The sequence below is a fragment of the Sapajus apella genome, unplaced genomic scaffold (genome assembly GCF_009761245.1).
Source record: "Sapajus apella isolate SASKATOON/1434 unplaced genomic scaffold, GSC_monkey_1.0 scaffold10, whole genome shotgun sequence".
NCBI classification, from domain to species: domain Eukaryota; kingdom Metazoa; phylum Chordata; class Mammalia; order Primates; family Cebidae; genus Sapajus; species Sapajus apella.
Window position 1 is genome coordinate 41,802,948 of NW_022436950.1, and position 17,766 is coordinate 41,820,713.

Consider the following 17,766-nt stretch of genomic DNA (forward strand, 5'->3'; position numbering starts at 1 on the left):
GTGGAGGCTGCAGTGACCCGTAATTGTGCCACTACACTCCAGCCTAGGTGACAGAGCAAGACCCCATCTCAAAAAAAAATAATAATAATAAAGCTAAATGAATCAAGTTGTCAGTTTTGTTTTATTTTTTAATTAAGGATATTTTGAGAACTATAGAAGTATTAGTTGCTATCATAAGCCTTCCAATAGCAGAGTGTTTTAAACTATTTAAGGATGTTGGGGAAACTAATTACACACGTAACTGTCTCTCCTTTGCAATTAAGTAAGTCTTTTTATGAAAATATTTTAATATAAATTTTTGTACTCTGCTGTTTTAATTAGCATATGTTTTCAACAGAAAGAAACTTCATGTGGAAAGAAATCCTCAAAAGTGCTATCTAAAAACTAAAGTGCTGTTTTTTAAAACTTTACTTTTCTCCTTTTAGACTCCAGAAATAGTTTCTTCATAAAGCTGACTTCCTTTCTGGAAATGATTTTTGTTTCTAAATATGTTGAGAATCCATTCTTCTCATTTTCTCTCTCTCTCTCTCTCTCTGTCTCGCTCTCTCTCTCTCTCTCCACCTCCCATCTCTCTCTCTCTCTCTCTCTCTCTCTCTCTCTCTCTCTCTCCTTTTGCTTTCTTGGTAGTAATTGAGAGGAAGAAGGGTAGGCGCAGGACAGAGAGAAGAGGGAAAACAGAAAAAGAATTGTATGCCACTATGTCTGAATATATCTTGTGCTTGTAGATAATTACATCCAAGTTGCCCTTTTGCCTTTCTATTTCCATTTTTGGGCACCTCTTTTTATCATCCAGCCAACTGGGATAGACAAAGCACCGTTGGTGCCCTGAGCGACAGAACTCTAGTAGGGGGCTGGCTGTAAATTGACGTGGCATGGAAATTCTCTGCTAAGTTTTAGCAGCTTGCATGTTTCTCTAAGATCAAGCCCAGCGTCCTGGAGCTGTAGCTTAATCATGGGTTCAATGACTTTACAGAAAAATGGATAGAAAAATTCTTCATCTCCTTTCTTTGGACCCAGATGTTTTCACTTTGGTTGTCTATGGTTTAGCTGAAAACAAAATCAAAGCAGCTAAGTCTGTAACTTTCTTTTTGCAGCTTAAACAACAGAATTTGCTGCTCTCCCTCCCCTTTCCTGCAATATAATTCCTTACAGATTTTGCCATGGGGTGCGGACTTAGAAAGCTAGAAGACCCTGATGATAGCAGCCCTGGAAAAATATTTTCTACCCTGAAGAGACCGCAAGTGGAAACAAAGACAGAATTTGCTTACGAATATGCATTGCTGGATTTCACTCTACAAGGTATTTTTGCTTCTATTTTGTTTGTTAAATGTTTCAAAGATAAAAGACTACTAGTTGTTTATAGTGTTGACGTATAAATTTTTAAACCGTTCTTCATAATCAGATTGCATATTCAAACAATAATGCTTTGCTTCTTAATTGTATTTTACAAGATTTTTGTTTTGTTGTTTGCTTCATTTTTTTGGTGACATGGCTCATATGTACCTTCTAAAATTAGGAAAATTGCTTGGAAATGCTTCTTTTATTTTTAAATCAAATACTTACTTATAGAAGGATTTATGAAAAATGCTTGATTTCCAGGACAAACAGCTGTAGCCTTAGTGACGTTTGTATTTTGAGAAAGATTTGAAAATCACAAGAAGGTATTATGTAGAAAATATTACTTGCATCATATTGTGGAAGAGTGCTTGCTGAGACAATTCTGAGGCTTCCAGTTGTGTTAGACTCTGTAATTATGGTAGTCATTTAGTATTTTTGACCAAACTAAACTATAAGTTTTGAAAATGTAGTTAAAAAAAGAAAAAAAAAAGCCTTCTGTGAGACACTTCCTTTGCTCAGTGCCCTGTCCCTAACAGAGAAACTCTCTGTTCCAGAAAGTTGGAAACACAAATAAACAAGCCCAGATGGCAGCTCTGTGGAAGGAATTGAGGCGGTTCAATTTCACAAATACTTTGCCTTGTTTCTTTTGGAAACTTTAGAGTACTGTACAACTGCATAGACAAAGCAAGTTTTAAAAAGAGCTATATCTTTAATTATGAGGTACCAAAAATGAAATTTAGAGTGACTTGCTTACTGTTAAAGTTATCCACTATTAGCATTTAAAGTTCTTATTATAGTTATGTTTTTAATTCTAATGAACCACACATTTTATCAGTTCACAAAAAGTTTATACTAAATTATCATGTTGAATATTATCTTAATTTTTTTTCAAATTTTTTGTTTACACACGTTGTCTTTTTTTTTTTTTTTTTTTTTTTTTTGGTTTGCTCTAGAAACAGTGCATCTTTGTGCAAGAAGCAAGAGCAGCCCATTTTTCTTTGTCAAAAATTAAGCTGGCCAGCAAACAAACTCCCTTCCAGGGACATACACAAAATCTGTACATAGACTTTTAACGTGTTCACATCCTATTTTTATTTAAAGCTAAAGCTACTGAAAGAAAAAATATTAATATTATTAATTTCTTAATTTTTTTAATTATGAGAGTTAGAAATGAATTAAGACAATGGTGATTATCAGAAAAGCAACCAAACAATCCTATGAATTTTTTCTATGCTTTGTCAAAAATCTTCATCTGAGAAAATATTTGTAATGTGGTGCTATGTTGACACCATCAATTTTCCTTGTCAGTTTCTTCTTTAGGACTAGTTTCTACAAATCTATAGGAAACACACACATACTCTTCTTAATCTTGAAACACTGTCTATTAACAAATTTAGGTCAGAACCATTTTGATCTGTACCTTAGGATTTTCTGTACAATCCATTGGAAGATCATAGGGTTTAAAGTAACTTGAAAAGTTTTTCTGATTCATTTCCTTCCAACTATATTAACATCTCAAAATAATTTGTATAAATGCAGTCATCCTTGAATCAGAACGATCTGCAGCTTTATTCAAAAGTCATTTGGGTTTTGTTATTATCAGAAGCCCTTTTCTCTGTGAAAGGGATATGATTTCTACCTTCCACTCTAGGTGCTTAGAAGAGACAACAAAGTATTACACTGTAAAGCGTAAGTATGGGCAGAGTGTGTAAATGTTAGCACATAAAGCAGGCACATACTTTAAAGCTGCACCTGGTTCCTATTTGGTAGAGGCGCCTAGTCTCCTGGTGCCCAATTGCTCTCCAATTTTTCCACATGTTTTTGTTTTAGTTTTTTCTTTGTTTCTGTCTTCTCCATTGCCTTTGCTGCAGAAGCCAGGACTGAGCATCAGCCCAGCTCCACAAACCACCTTCCAGGTCATAGTTTCCCTGCCGCTCTTCTGTTGTCTCTGACCTCCTGTCGCAACTCCCATGTATATAGCAGTGGGTCATGGGTGGGTTAAAACATGCCAGCCTTCTGTTAGGCACTGGTAATTCTGTCCCGGGGTTGCTGGGAAGAGTCTTGAATAGTGGCACCTCTTGCCTGTCAGAAGCCACCATGGAATGAGCAACCTTTCAGGAAATAAAATGGCAGGGTGACAGCTGTGTGTGCTCATGATGAGGCCCGTCTCTTACATTGTTTTCCTCTGTTTTTTCCAAATAGAGGCCATGGCACAGAATGTAAAGTTCCAATGGGGGCAGGAGGAGGAGACCCTCTGAAAATCCACAATGCCCTTTCCTGCATTATGGTGGTTGTAATTTCCTTGAACAACTTATTTATTTTCCATTCAATATATATCACTTTCAAAGCTCCACCCAGAAAACAAAACAACTTACATCTCCCATTTGCTCCTTAACTCTCTGTCTCTGTCTCTGTCTTTCTCCTTCTCCCTTCCCCACACTTTTCTTTTTCTTGTTAGCCTTTGAATCATTATTTACATCTCTATAGGAGAATCATAACATAGTGTTGAAGCATACAAAGCTCTGGAGTCATAGTTTTGGGATCCTGCATCTAGGCTGAAAACTGTGGCGAATTTGTAAACCATGCTCTATCTCAGTTTTCTCATCTATAAAATGGGTATTCTCATAGTGCTGACATCACAGAGTTGTTTTAAGGATCAAAGGAGGTAATACAAGATGATCTACTTGGAAAAATATCTGGCACTTAGTAAGCACTTGATAAAAGTTAACTGTTAATGATCCTTCCTCTGAGAATACCCTCTGTCTCCACATTCCTCCCCTAAACCCAGGTCTTGTAGGATACTTTTTGACCAACCTATTGAGGTCATTAAAATAATTCCTTCATATTTCCTCTGATATATAAGCATCAAGTATTGGTTACTTGTATGTTCTCTTCAAGGATTCATACACATCTTTCTTATTCTGGCCATAAAATTATTAGTCTGTGCAACTATAACTCGACAAATGTTTTTGGAGTCGTTCCTGATTATGCTGTTATGCTGTGTATCTTAGGGACTATAAAAGAAATAAAATACATAGCCCCTTCTTTCAAGAAATGTAAAGTCTCATCCAGGTATGCCGAGTTTTTCTGGAGCTTTATGCCAAATCTACCAACTGCAGTAATGAGGGTTCAGTAAAATGTTTGTGATATGTTTTCTGGATTATTGTATAGTAATGATTTCTTTCACCATATCATGATAAAGTAACAATTTGTTACTCTTTTTTATTAGTGAAATTTTGAAGTTGTTTAGAGATTTCTTATAGTATATCTATTTATATTTGTTTATGAAAGTATATAATGTATGTATATATGAATGTATTACAGAATTTCTTAACAAAAAGTTAAAATAACTCTGCAAATGATCCAAAAGGGTTAATTTACTTTCTTGCACAATTTCAGGAAACAATCTGAATAATAATAGCCTAAAGAGTTTTTAGAGCATTTATAGCTTTATGAGTAAAAAGAGGTTCTACAATACTAAAACCCAACAGAAAATTGGATGATAGCTTCCTTATTTGAATTTCTGATAGAAATACATAAACTATGAGTGAAGTTTTGCTAGCCTCTAGCTTTCTTCACTATCATTAGAACCAGAAATTCTATTGTCTTTCATCATCGCCATTAACAGCAATAGATATATATTATATATGTACTCTGTAGAAAATGCTGATTAGGCTGGGTGCAGTGGCTCACACCTATAATCCCAGCACTTTGGGAGGCTGAGGTGGGTGGATCACTTGAGGTCAGGAGTTTGCGACCAGCCTAGCCACCATGGTGAAAACCCACCTCTACTAAAAATACAAAAATTAGCCAGGCATGGTGGTGGGCACCTGTAATCCCAGCTACTCAGGAGGCCGAAGCTGGAGAATTGCTTGAACCCAGGAGGTAGAGGTTGCAGTGAGCAGAGGTAGCACCATTGCACCCAAGCCTAGGCAACAAGAACACTACTCTGTCTCAAAAAAAAAAAAGAAAAAGAAAAGGAAATTCTGATTGGCATTGGAAATATAAAGAAGAATAAGACAATTTCTGCACTCAAATGTTTTGTATTCAATTTGGTCAAACTGGACAAGATCATGAACTCATCAAGGTTAGGAACTATATCATCTCCATCTTTGTACACTCTGTCCAGCACAATGTTTGGAATATGAATGATGGTCAATACTCTTTGTTGAATGAATGAATAAACAAAAAATTACAATACAAGGTACATGTGGAAGAAATAGTGTGCCACAAATGTCAGAAAAAGGAGAAATCAATTTTGAGTAAGATCAGTGGAACTAGAGTTAGGACTTTAACTGATCCTTGAAGAAAGAAAAAGATTAAGAGGTTGAAGTAAGTTCAAGGGTTAGTGAACAGAGCAGTGAGCTAAAGGAGGTTTTTTAGGGAGGAAGCAGAAAGTAAAATTGTAAACTAATGGAGTAAGGGAAGGTTCTGGCTAAGCTAGGGAGTTAAGACCTAATTCTATGAAAGATAAATGGCATTAAAGGCTCTTTGAACAAGTAGTTGATAGGTGCAGAAAATATTTTAAGAAGATTCATGTGGAATTGCAGTGAGGAGGGATGGAGGCAAGAAGTCAAGGCTAATGATGATAAGGACCTGAGGGTGAAGGGCAGCAACAGGGATAGGATACAAAGGGTAGATATAACAGATGTTATGAAGGAGGAACTTAGCCTGTGACTGCCTGGATATAAAGGGCAGAAAGAATGAGGCAGCCAGGATGACTTCCCAGTTTTGAGTCTGAATGACTATAGAAATAATGCGGCCTCTTACAGAAGTGGGGGGCACCCCAAAGAGAGTCTGTTTGTGGTCAAAGAGCAATTCCATTACAGTAATGTTCCATTTGAGGTGGCAGTGGAAGATCTTAGTAGGGGCAGTTATTGATGCACAGCTGACAGTGAAATTTTCAAGAGATAATTGAAATAGAATTTTTTTTTTTTTTGAGACATGATCTCACTCTGTTGCCCAGTCTGGAGGGCAGTGACTCAGTCACAGCTTACTACAGACATGACTTCCCAAGCTCAAGCAATCCTCCTGCCTCAGCACTGGAGTAGCTGGGACTACACATATTCCACCATGCCTGGCTTATTTTTTAATTTTTTTGTAGAGACAGGGGTCTTGCAATGTTCCCCTGATTGGTCTCAAATACCAGTGTTGGTAAACTGTTAGAACCATTTGGGGAAAAAAATGTTTGGCATTATCTAATTAGCTAAGATATACCCAACAGAAATAGGTGCATGAGGCACTACAAGAATGTTCATAGAAGTGTTATTTGTAATAGCTCCAAAGAATAAACAACCCAGAACTCCAAAAAACAAAAGAATGAAAAAATAAATTGTGGCATACTCACATAATACTGCGGAAATCAGCAAATACTCTCTAAAGTGTTGGATAGTAAATATGAGGTCTCTGTCACAACTATTCAACTCTGCTGTTGCCATGCTAAAGCAGCCATAGACAATATGTAACAAAACAGGCCACAGGCCACAGTTTGCCAGCTCTTACCACACTGCAGTGAAAATGGAGGAACCACAACTACGCAAGATGAATTCCACAAGCATAATGTTGAGTGAAGACAGACACACAAGTCCATGCTATATGATTCCCTTATATGGCTCAAACAGAAGTATAGTGTTTAGGGCTGCATTCTGGATAGAAAGCTAAAAAGGAAGTCATTATCATAAAAATCAAGGTATTGCATAGGGGACAGGAGCGTTGTGATTGGAAAGGTAAAGGCTTCTGAAGTGCTGCTTCTAATTTTTGAATGGATAGTGACTACCCTGGTGCAAGGGTCCTCACCCCCAGGCTGCAGACTGGTACTGGTCTGTGGCCTGTTAGGAACAAGGCCACACAGCCAGAGGTGAGCGGCAGGCCAGCAAGCATTGCCACCCTATTTGCAACAACATTAGATTCTCACAGGAGCATGTATTGTGAACTGCACGTGCAAGAGATCACGCTTCTTAGGAGAATCTAACTAATGCCTGATGATCTGAAGTGGAACAATTTCATCCTGAAACCATCCACTCCCCACTCCCCATCCACAGAAAAATTGCCTTCAATTAAATCAGTCCCTGGTGTCAAAAAGACTGGGGTTGCTGCCCTAGTGTTGGTAGTTTTAAGTCCGTTTTGTGTCTTTTTCTTTTGTATGTTACATATCCACTCACCCCAACCCCCAAAAAAAGTTGGGAAAAAAGACTGAATAGGAAGTGAGTAGGGGTAAGGCAAACAAGGCTGAAACACAAGATGCAGAAATACTCAGAAGGGGGAGAAAATTCTGTCGTCTGGAAACTGAAAATAAAACAGAATGGTAGGAATGTAACATATAAAGGAGATAGCAGGGAAACAAAAAACTTCAGGAGTTAGATCATAATTTGATCCTTCATATATCTGCCTATAATAATGAACTACATAGTTTAATAGAGTTTTATTGTATTTTAAAACTGCAGTTAGAAAGAACCAAAATAGTGAGTAGATAATCACACATTGAGTAGATCATCCAAGAAAGAACACTGGAATTCTGCAGAAAAGCGAAAGAAATACCTAAAATAAGAAAGGAAAAGGAAGTGAGGTAGCCTGCTTGGTTGGGATCAGCTGAGAGAGACTCACCAGTATAGGGAAAGGTTAAGTGAGAGACCCTTAGTAGTTCACCTTCCCACTGTGGAACCTGCAATTCTAACCATGGGAGAGCTCCTCAATCATTGAGGGCCCTGAAAGTAACATAGGGAGCTGCCAAGAGATTGTGCCACAGCACTGTCCCAGGAAGGAAGGGCATACTGGGTCCCAAACACTCCCCGAGACTTAGGCAGCTACAGCAAGGCACCATTTTAGAGCCTCATCCCCAATAGACTGAGTGCTGTCCAAGATCTCTGTGGTGCTAGGACTGAGCCACAAGAGAAATGCAGCCTGTTGCCTCTTGACTGAGGCACAAACAACTGCATGTAGGCTACTGCAGCCAGGCCTGAGGGACTACCAAGGTGCAGGCTACTGTCAGGTGCAGGTACATGCCTCTGGGCTGAGGCATGAGTGACCACAGGCTACCACGCCAGGGCTGAAGTGCGACCAAGGCATAGGCTATCATAGCAGAGGCCAAGGCACAAGCATCACATGTGTTCCCCACCTGTCTAGGCTGTCACCACTGAAGGAAGCACCACCTTCCCCAGTGGCAGGAAAGCAGTATGGTCACTGCTGCCCTCAACCTGAGCATTCCACTGGTGGCCTGGGGATCATCCCAATCCTGCCTACTATAAATGGTGCCTGCACATGCTAACAGGGGACTGAGGATAGCCCCTCTATTCTAGCTTCACTCCCCTCAACATGCCAGAGCACACAGCCCAGAGGTCAAGGGATTGTTCAGCTAAGTCCACCACCATGAGCATTCCTTCTAAAGACCTACCCACCTGGCTGCTACCACCATAGCTTAGCATGCACCCACCTGCAGGTGGCTGCTACCACCTACCTGCATGCACCCACCTGCAGACCTAGAGACTGGCCTACTCAGCCCATCACAGACACTGCCAAAAGCAGGGTACAGGGTACACTGCTTGCAACCCAAAGGTTGTCCCATTCCTGTCACTGCAATCACCCACACCACACTGGCTCTCCAGGGGGCCAAGGACCCTCCCATCCACCCAGCCCACTTCTACCACTACTGGCAAAAGTAAGCTACCTGGAAATCCAAGAATTGGCCCACCTGGACCTTCTAACACCAGTGCCAACATGTGCTTTACTGGGTCCCAAAGATAGGTATGCTCAACCCACTGCTGCCACCACTGGGGCCCAAATACTGGCCTACCTAGCATCCCAGTCCCCAGCAAAACTTCACTACAGCATCCACTAACAACCATAACCTAAGCCTCCATGGAAATCACAGTTACAGCTGATGCTGTTTACAGCCAAATAAGTCATACAGACTACACTACTCCGTGCACCTAGAATCAAAGCCAAAGCATCCTACCCAACCAACACCATAGATACATCCTCAGGGAAAATCTCTCCTACAAAAGCAAATTCAAAAAATTGGAAGAAGTGGCTGTTACACCAGATGCACAGATATCAACATAAGAATGCAGGACTCATGAAAGCACAAGGAACTGTGACACCTCCAAAGAAACACAATAATCCTCAGGCAACAGATCACAAACAAAAAGAAATTCATGAAATTCTAGAAAGGGAATTCAAATTATTAACTCTAAGGAAGCTCAGTGAGATACAAGAGAATTCTGAAAATCAATACAAAGAAATCAGAAAAACAATTTAAGATATGAATGACAAACTTACCAGATAGATATAAAAATGAACCTAGCCAGATATGGTGGCTCACACCTGTAACCCCAACACTTTGGGAGGCTGAGGCAGGCAGATCACGTTAGGTCAGAAATTTGAGACCAGCCTGGACAACATGGTGAAACCTTATCTCTGCTGAAAAAAAAAAAAATTAGCCAGGCATGGTGGCACATGCCTGTAATCCCAGCTATTCAGGAGGCTGAGAAAGGAGAGTCACTTGAACCCAGAAAGCAGTGAGCCCAAGTGCCACTGCACTCCAGCCTGATAGCCTGGGCAAGTGAGACCCTGGACCCTATCTCAAAAAATAAAAATAAAAATTGAACTAAACAGAAATTCTAGAACTGAAGAATTCATTGAATTAAATACAAAGTACATTCAAGAGCTTCAGCAATAGACTAGATCAAGCAGAAGAAAGAATCTCAGAACTTGAAGACAAGTTTTCTGAAATAACTCAGTCAGACAAGTGTAAAGCAAAAGAAAGAATTTAAAAGGATGAACAAAGTCTTCATGACATATGGAACACCATGAAGTGACCAAATACTCAAATTACTGGAATCTCAGAAAGCAAAACAAGAATGAAAGATCTAGAAGATCTACTTAATGAAATAATCAAAACTTCCCAAGATTTGAACATTCAGGTACAGGAGACTCTGAGATTCCCCAAACACACACAAATGCAAAAAGCTCTTCTCCACAGCACATTATAATCAAACTGTCTAATGTTAAAGACAAAGAGACAGTTCTAAAAACAGCGAAAGAAAAGTATCTAGTCACCTATAAAAGAAACCCCATCAGACTAACAGCACATTTCTAAGCAGAAACTTAACAGGCCAGGAGAGAATGGAATGACATGTTCAAAGTGCTCAAAGAAAAAAACTGCCAGCCAAAAATACTACATCCAGCAAAATTATCCTTCATAAATGGAGAAATAGGGTTGGGTGCAATGGCTCACGCCTTTAATCCCAACACTTTGGGATGCTGAGGCAGATGGATCACTTAAGGTCAGGAGTTCAAGACCAACCTGGCCAACATGGCAAAACCCTGTCTCTACTAAAAATATAAAAATTAACCAGGCATGGTGGCAGGCACCTGTAGTCCTCACTACTCGGGAGGCCAAGGCAAGAGGATTGATTGAATATGGGAGGTGGAGGTTGCAGTGAGCCAAGATCGCAGCACTGCACTCCAGCCTGGGTGACAGAGTGAGACTTTGTCTCAAAAAAAAAAAAGGAGGAAATAAAGTCTTTCCCAGCCAAGCAACAGCTGAAGGCATTCACAACCACTAGTCCAGCCCTACAAGAAATGCTCAAGGGAGTCCTAAACCTGGAAAGCAAAAGAACAACATTTACCATCATGAAAATAGACAAAAGTATAAAATTCACTGATAAAGCAAACACATAAATGAGGAAGAAAAAGGACTCAAATGGTACCACTGCAAAATACCACCAGCTACAATGATAAACAGGAAGAGCAAAAGAAAGGAACAAAGAACATACAGAACAACCAGAAAACAATTAACAATATGACAGGAGCAAAAACTCACATATCAATAATAACCTTGAATGTAAGCAGATTAAATTCTTTACTTAAAAGATATAGACTGGCTAGATGGATTTAAGAACATGATCCAATTACATCCTGCCTATAAGAAATGCACTTTACCTATAGAGACAAATATTGACTGAAGTAAAGGGATAGAAAATTATAATCCATGTAAATAGAAACTAAAGATAGCAGGTATAGCTATACCTGTATTAGCTAAAACAGCCAAAATAGTAAAAGTCAAAAACAGTAAAAAAAAAAAAAAAAAAAAAAGACAAGGTCATTATATAATGATAAAGGAATCAATCCAGCAAGAGGATATAACAATTCTAAACATATATACACCCAACACTGGAGCACCCAGATTCATAAAGCAAATATTGCTAGATCTAAAGAGAGTGATAGACTTCAATGTGAGAGTAGTGGAGTACTTCAACCCACTTTCAGCATTAGACAGATCATCTAGACAAAGAAACATTGGATTTATTTATTATAAACCAATAGATTTTAATTTTGAGCAATTTTAGTTTTACATAAAAATTGAGCAGGAAGTATAGAGCGTTCCTAGATATCTCTTCACTGCTCCCCCCACCACCATTTCCCTGATTATTAACTTTTTAAACTAATGTCAACTTTTATTTTCTATTTAGGAGGTACATATTCAGGTTTGTTATATGCCTATATTGCTTGATGCTGAGGTTTGGGGTACAATTGATCCTGTCACCCAAGTAGTAAGCATAATGTCCAACAGTTAATTTTTCAATCCTTCCCCCACTTCCTCTTTCTAGTAGTCCCAGTGTCTGTTGTTGCCATCTTTGTGTCCATGAGTACCCAATGAAATACTGGATTTCAACTGGACATTAGACCACATGGACCTAATAGACATTTACAGAATATTTATCCAGCAACTTCAGAATACACATTCTTATTAGCACATGGAATATGCTCCAGAATAAATCATATGTTAGGCCAGAAAATAAGTCTCAACAATTTTTTTTTTTGAGATAATATCTCACTCTCTTGCCCAGACTGGAGTGCAGTGGCACAGTCATCGATCACTGTAACCTTGACCTCCCAGGCTCATGTGATCCTCTCACCTCAGTCTTCCAAGCTGGGACCACAACCATGCACCTCCAAACCCAGCTAATTTTTTTAATAATTTTTGTAGAGATAGGAGTCTATGTTTCCCAAGCTGGTCTCAAACTCCTGGGACAAGCACTCCACCTGCCTCAGCCTCCCAAATTGCCAGAAGTAGAGGCATGAGCCACTGTACCTAGCCAACATTTCTTTTCTTTATTTTTTTGAGATGGGGTCTCACCCTGTCTCCCAGGCTGGAGTGCAGTGGCACAATCATGAATCACTGCATTATCAATTTCCTGGGTTCAAGCAATCCTCCCACTTGAGCCTCCTGAGTGACTGGGACTACAGGCACATACCACCACATCTGGCTAATTTTTGTATTTTTTGCAGAGACTGGGTTTTGCCATGTTGCCTAGTCTGGTCTTGAACTCCTGACCTTAAGCAATCTGCCAACCTCAGCCTCCCAAAGTGGTGGGATTACAGTCATGAGACATCATACCCAGCCACAGTTTTTTAAAAATTGGAATTATATCAAATATCTTCTCAGACTACAATGGAATAAAACTAGAAATCAATACTAAGAGGAACTTTGTAAATTATACAGATACATGGAAATTAAACAGCATACTCCTGAATGACTACTGGCTCAATGAAGAAATTAAGAAGGAAATTTAAAAATGTCTTGATATTAATGAAGATAAAAATATAACATATCAAAATCTGCGGGATACAACAAAAGTGATACTAAGAGAGTAGTATATAGCAATAAATGCCTACATCAAAAAAAGTAAAAAGATTTCAAAAACAGTCTGACAACAATGCACCTGAAAGAACTAGAAAAACAAAAACAAAACAAACCCAAAATTAGTAAAAGGAAAAAAATACTAAAGAATAAACTAAACAAAATAAAGGGAAAAACAACACAAAGGATCAATAAAACAAAAAGTAGATTCTTCAAAAAGATAAACAAAATTAATAACTGCTAACTAGAATAACCAAGAAAAGAGACGACCCAAATAAAATCAGAAATGAAAAAGGAGACATTACAACTGATACCACAGAAATACAAAAGATCATTACAGACTATTATGAACAACTACACACTAACAAACTGCAAAACCTAGAGGAAATGGATAAATTCCTGCACACATACACCTCCCAAAATTACATCAGGAAGAAATAGAAAACCTGAACAGATCAGTAGTGAATAACAAGATTAAATCAATAATGAAAAGTCTCCCAACAAAGAAACTGGACAGATTCACTACCACAGAACTGAAAAGATTCACTAACACATTCTACCAAACATATAAAGAAGATCTAATACCAATCTTCCTCAAGCCATTTCAAAAGATTGAAGAGGAGGGGATTCTTCCTAATTCATTCTGTAAAGCCAACACAACAAAAAAGGAAAATTACAGGCCAATATCTGTGATGAACATAGATGCAAAAATGTTCAACAAAATGCTAGCAAATCAAACTCAATAGCACAATACACTATGATCAAATGGAATTTATATCAGTGATGCAAACATGGTTTAACATATGCAAATCAATAAACATGACACGTCACATCAACAGAATGAAGGACAAAAAACATATGATCATCTCAATAGATGCAGAAAAAGATTTAATAAAATTCAACATCCCTTATTGATAAAAACTCTCAACAAACTAAGCAACGAAGGAACATACCATAAAATAATCAAGGCCATGTATGACAAACCCACAACTACAAGAAAACTACAAAACACTGAGAAAAGAAATTGAAGGAGGTCTGGCACAATGGCTCATGCTTGTAATCCCAGCACTTTGGGAGGCCAAAATGAGAGAATTGCTTGAGTCAAGGAATTTGAGACCAGCCTGGGCAAGAAAATGAAAAGCCTCTCTAGAAAAAATTTAAATTTTTAAACTTTTTTAAAAAGAAAGAAATTGAAGAGGACACCAAACAAATGAAAAGACATCTCATGCTCATGGAATGGAAGAATTAATACCGTTAAAATACCGCCCAAAGCAATCTATAGATTCAATTCAATCCCTATCAAAATACCAATGTCATTTTTCACAGAAATAGAAAAAAACCTAAAAATTTTATGGAACCACAAAAGAGTTAGAGGAGTAGCCGAAACAATTTTAGGAAAAAAAAAAAAAAAACAAAGCTGGAAGCATCATACTACCTGACTTCAAAATATATTACAAGGCTATAGTAGCCAAACAGCATGGTATTGGTATAAAAATAGACACATAGACCAATGGAACAGAATACAGAACCCAAAAATAAATTTGCAAATTTACTGCCATCTTCAACAAAAATATCAAGAGCATACACTGAGGAAAGGACACCCTCTTCAATATATGGATATCCATATGCATAATAATGAAACCAGACCACTATCTATCTGTTACCATATACAAAAATCAACTCAAAATGGACTAAAAACTGAAACATAAGGCCCAAAACTACAAAACTACTAGATAAAAACATAGGGAAAACACTTCAGGACATTGACCTAGGAGAGATTTTATGACTAAGACCCCAAAAGCACAGAGACCTAAAATAAAATTAGACAAATAGGATTATATTAAACTGAAAAGCTTCACAGCAAAGGAAGGAATCAACAGAATAAAGAGAAAACTTACAGAATGAGAGAAAATATTTGCAAACTATTCATCCAACAAGGGACTAATATCCAGAATATACACAAGGAATTCAAACACCTCAACAATTTTTAAAAATTACATTAAAAAGTGGGCAAATGACATTAATAGACAAAAGAGAAGACATACAAATGGCCAACAGGTATATGAAAGAATGCTGAATATCACTAATCACCCAGGGAAATGCAGATCAAAACCACAATGAGATTTTAACTTACCCCAGTTAGAATGGCTATTGCTACAAACACAAAAAGAGATGCTGTGGAGATGAGGGTGTAGAGAAAAGGGAGCAGCAAGGCCAGCAGTATCCAGAATTTCTCCCAAGCCCACAAGCTCACGTGAACTTTTTTTAATAAAAGCCCCATTCTGGGCCGGGCGCGGTGGCTCAAGCCTGTAATCCCAGCACTTTGGGAGGCCGAGGCGGGTGGATCACGAGGTCAAGAGATCGAGACCATCCTGGTCAACATGGTGAAACCCCGTCTCTACTAAAAAAAAAAAAAAAAAATACAAAAATTCAGCTGGGCATGGTGGTGTGTGCCTGTAATCCCAGCTACTCAGGAGGCTGAGGCAGGAGAATTGCCTGAACCCAGGAGACGGAGGTTGCGGTGAGCCGAGATCGCGCCATTGCACTCCAGCCTGGGTAACAAGAGCGAAACTCCGTCTCAAAAAAAAAAAAAAAGCCCCATTCTTCCCCTTAAATCACTATTTGTGGTACAATCTTCTCACAAATTTCTCTCCAGATTTCATTCAAAGATGGAGCTAATTAAATCCCATGTAGCTTCACCTCTCAATATTTTTTACTTCATTTGTAACAAGGCTTTTTCTCATTGTAATATCATTAAAATGAGGAACATACGGTGGAGCCTTATGTGAGAGACTCCTGAAGTGAATATGACCTTTAACTCTATGTATTTGGATTCTCACTATGTTCTTAACCATCCCCACTTCCATGATCGAAATAATTTTTACAAATTCCATGTCACTGCCTATGTTCTTCTCTGTTTCATCTCTCTTCTCCAAGGTCTAGATAACGTGAACAATTGTTCCTGAAATTGCTAACCTAACTTTTTTTCCCACTAGCTAACCTTGATTGCTTGCCTTTTTTATGCAATAATTTCATTTCTTAATTCCCCTTATTAGCAGTATTTCCAGTTTAACATAGCGACCTAAGGAACATGCTAGACATAGAAAGACATGAGTAAGGTAGGTTCCTTTCCCTTAAGCAGTTCTCAGTCTAACAGCAAAGACATATAAATAACTATGATACAATCTGATGAGGGCACTAGTAGAAGGATAGGCAGCCCAGAGAAAGGAATTATTAACTCAAGCTGGGGGAACAGGGAAGGAAATGAAGGCCTGGTGGCATGAAACAGAGTGGCAGGTTCAGAAACTCCAAGTCCTTCCAGCATCCCAAAGCAAGACATGTAAGAGAAAGACTAACATGAGTGGAAAGTGAATCAATAGGCAGAGGCCAGACCATGAAGATGCTTTTGTATCACGCTAAGGCATTTCCACTTCCTGCAGTAAACAATTTTCTTTATATTTTTTTAGGATTAGTATATAGTTCTAAAAATAAGTTTAGGTTACTTTTCATTCCTCAGTCTTAAGAATTGCTTCAATTTTGTTATAGTTTTTCAGTTCCTTTGTTTAGAAATCAGAGTTGGTAGTCAAAATACTAAAGAGTAAAACCAAATGAATCAGAGAATTGCCACACCACCAAGCAGCGCTGGGCTGTTTACAAGGAAGCCCAGCTATTTCTTCAAAGTCCAGGATCATTCTCTTTGTTTTCATTCCTATTTATAATGATGAAGAAAATATATTGTAAGTAAAATAGTAGCTTAAATCCAAAAGAGAGTGAAAATTGAAGGAAGTGGATCCTTCCTGGTTTATGTAATTTTTCTGTTGAATGTTATTTTAGTTTTTGAAGTTGGCGTGAATACCCACTGATGGTGAATTTCTGTTTCATCAAATGGATACTAATGTCAGGGGAGGGGGCAATTTCCTCTGGTCCTTCCTCCTCATCTGCTTCTTAACCTCTTTCCTGTGCTCAGGCAATCAGCAGCAGTTCTTTGTTGGACACCACTCACCACACTGACAGAGGTCAACAGCCAACTAGGCCCATATCTGGAATTAATTTCATATGTCTTGTTACTTAAGAGAAAATCAAAATGCAGGTCTATTTCTAGATATTAATTCTTAATTGTTTTTCATACAATGAGAAATATTGTTGTAGAAAATAAACTTATTTTAACTAATACTGCTGGAACATTAAGAACATTTACCAAAATAACATACTCTTTTCCTTTTCTATTCTAAAGTCTGTACAGATAGTGCTTTTCTACAGTTTCTACAGATTTGCCCTTCTTCAAGGAATGGTTTAATGGCAAATCAATTTTGCATTTAAATTTCCTCTACATTTAGAATTTTTATTTATTAAAGAGAACTACTGGACATCTTTACTTTTTCATTCACCTTTATGCAAGCATTTACATCAGCGTCATAAGAAATCATAGGTTTAGCTTCCCAGATAAACTTAAAACACAGTGCTTTTGAAAGAGTAATTAGATGGCCGGGTGCGGTGGCTCAAGCCTGTAATCCCAGCACTTTGGGAGGCCGAGGCGGGTGGATCACGAGGTCAAGAGATCAAGACCATCCTGGTCAACATGGTGAAACCCCGTCTCTACTAAAAATACAAAACATTAGCTGGGCATGGTGGCGCGTGCCTGTAATCCCAGCTACTTGGGAGGCTGAGGCAGGAGAATTGCCTGAACCCAGGAGGCGGAGGTTGCGGTGAGCCAAGATCGCGCCATTGCACTCCAGCCTGGGTAACAAGAGCGAAACTGCGTCTCAAAAAAAAAAAAAAAGAAAGAA

The 17,766-nt window shown here is 38.4% G+C and overlaps 1 protein-coding gene across 2 annotated transcripts in view; it reads left to right on the forward strand.

Moving 5' to 3' along the window:
• The first annotated feature begins 506 nt into the window (after positions 1-506).
• Positions 507-17,766, forward strand: part of RFTN2 (raftlin family member 2) — a 68,556-nt gene continuing 51,296 nt past the window's right edge. For both annotated transcript variants that reach the window (XM_032278768.1, XM_032278767.1), the window contains exon 1: positions 507-1,299. In XM_032278768.1, the coding sequence (XP_032134659.1) occupies positions 1,161-1,299 (139 nt within the window). In that variant the 5' untranslated portion in view covers positions 507-1,160. The remainder of the gene's footprint in view (positions 1,300-17,766) is intronic.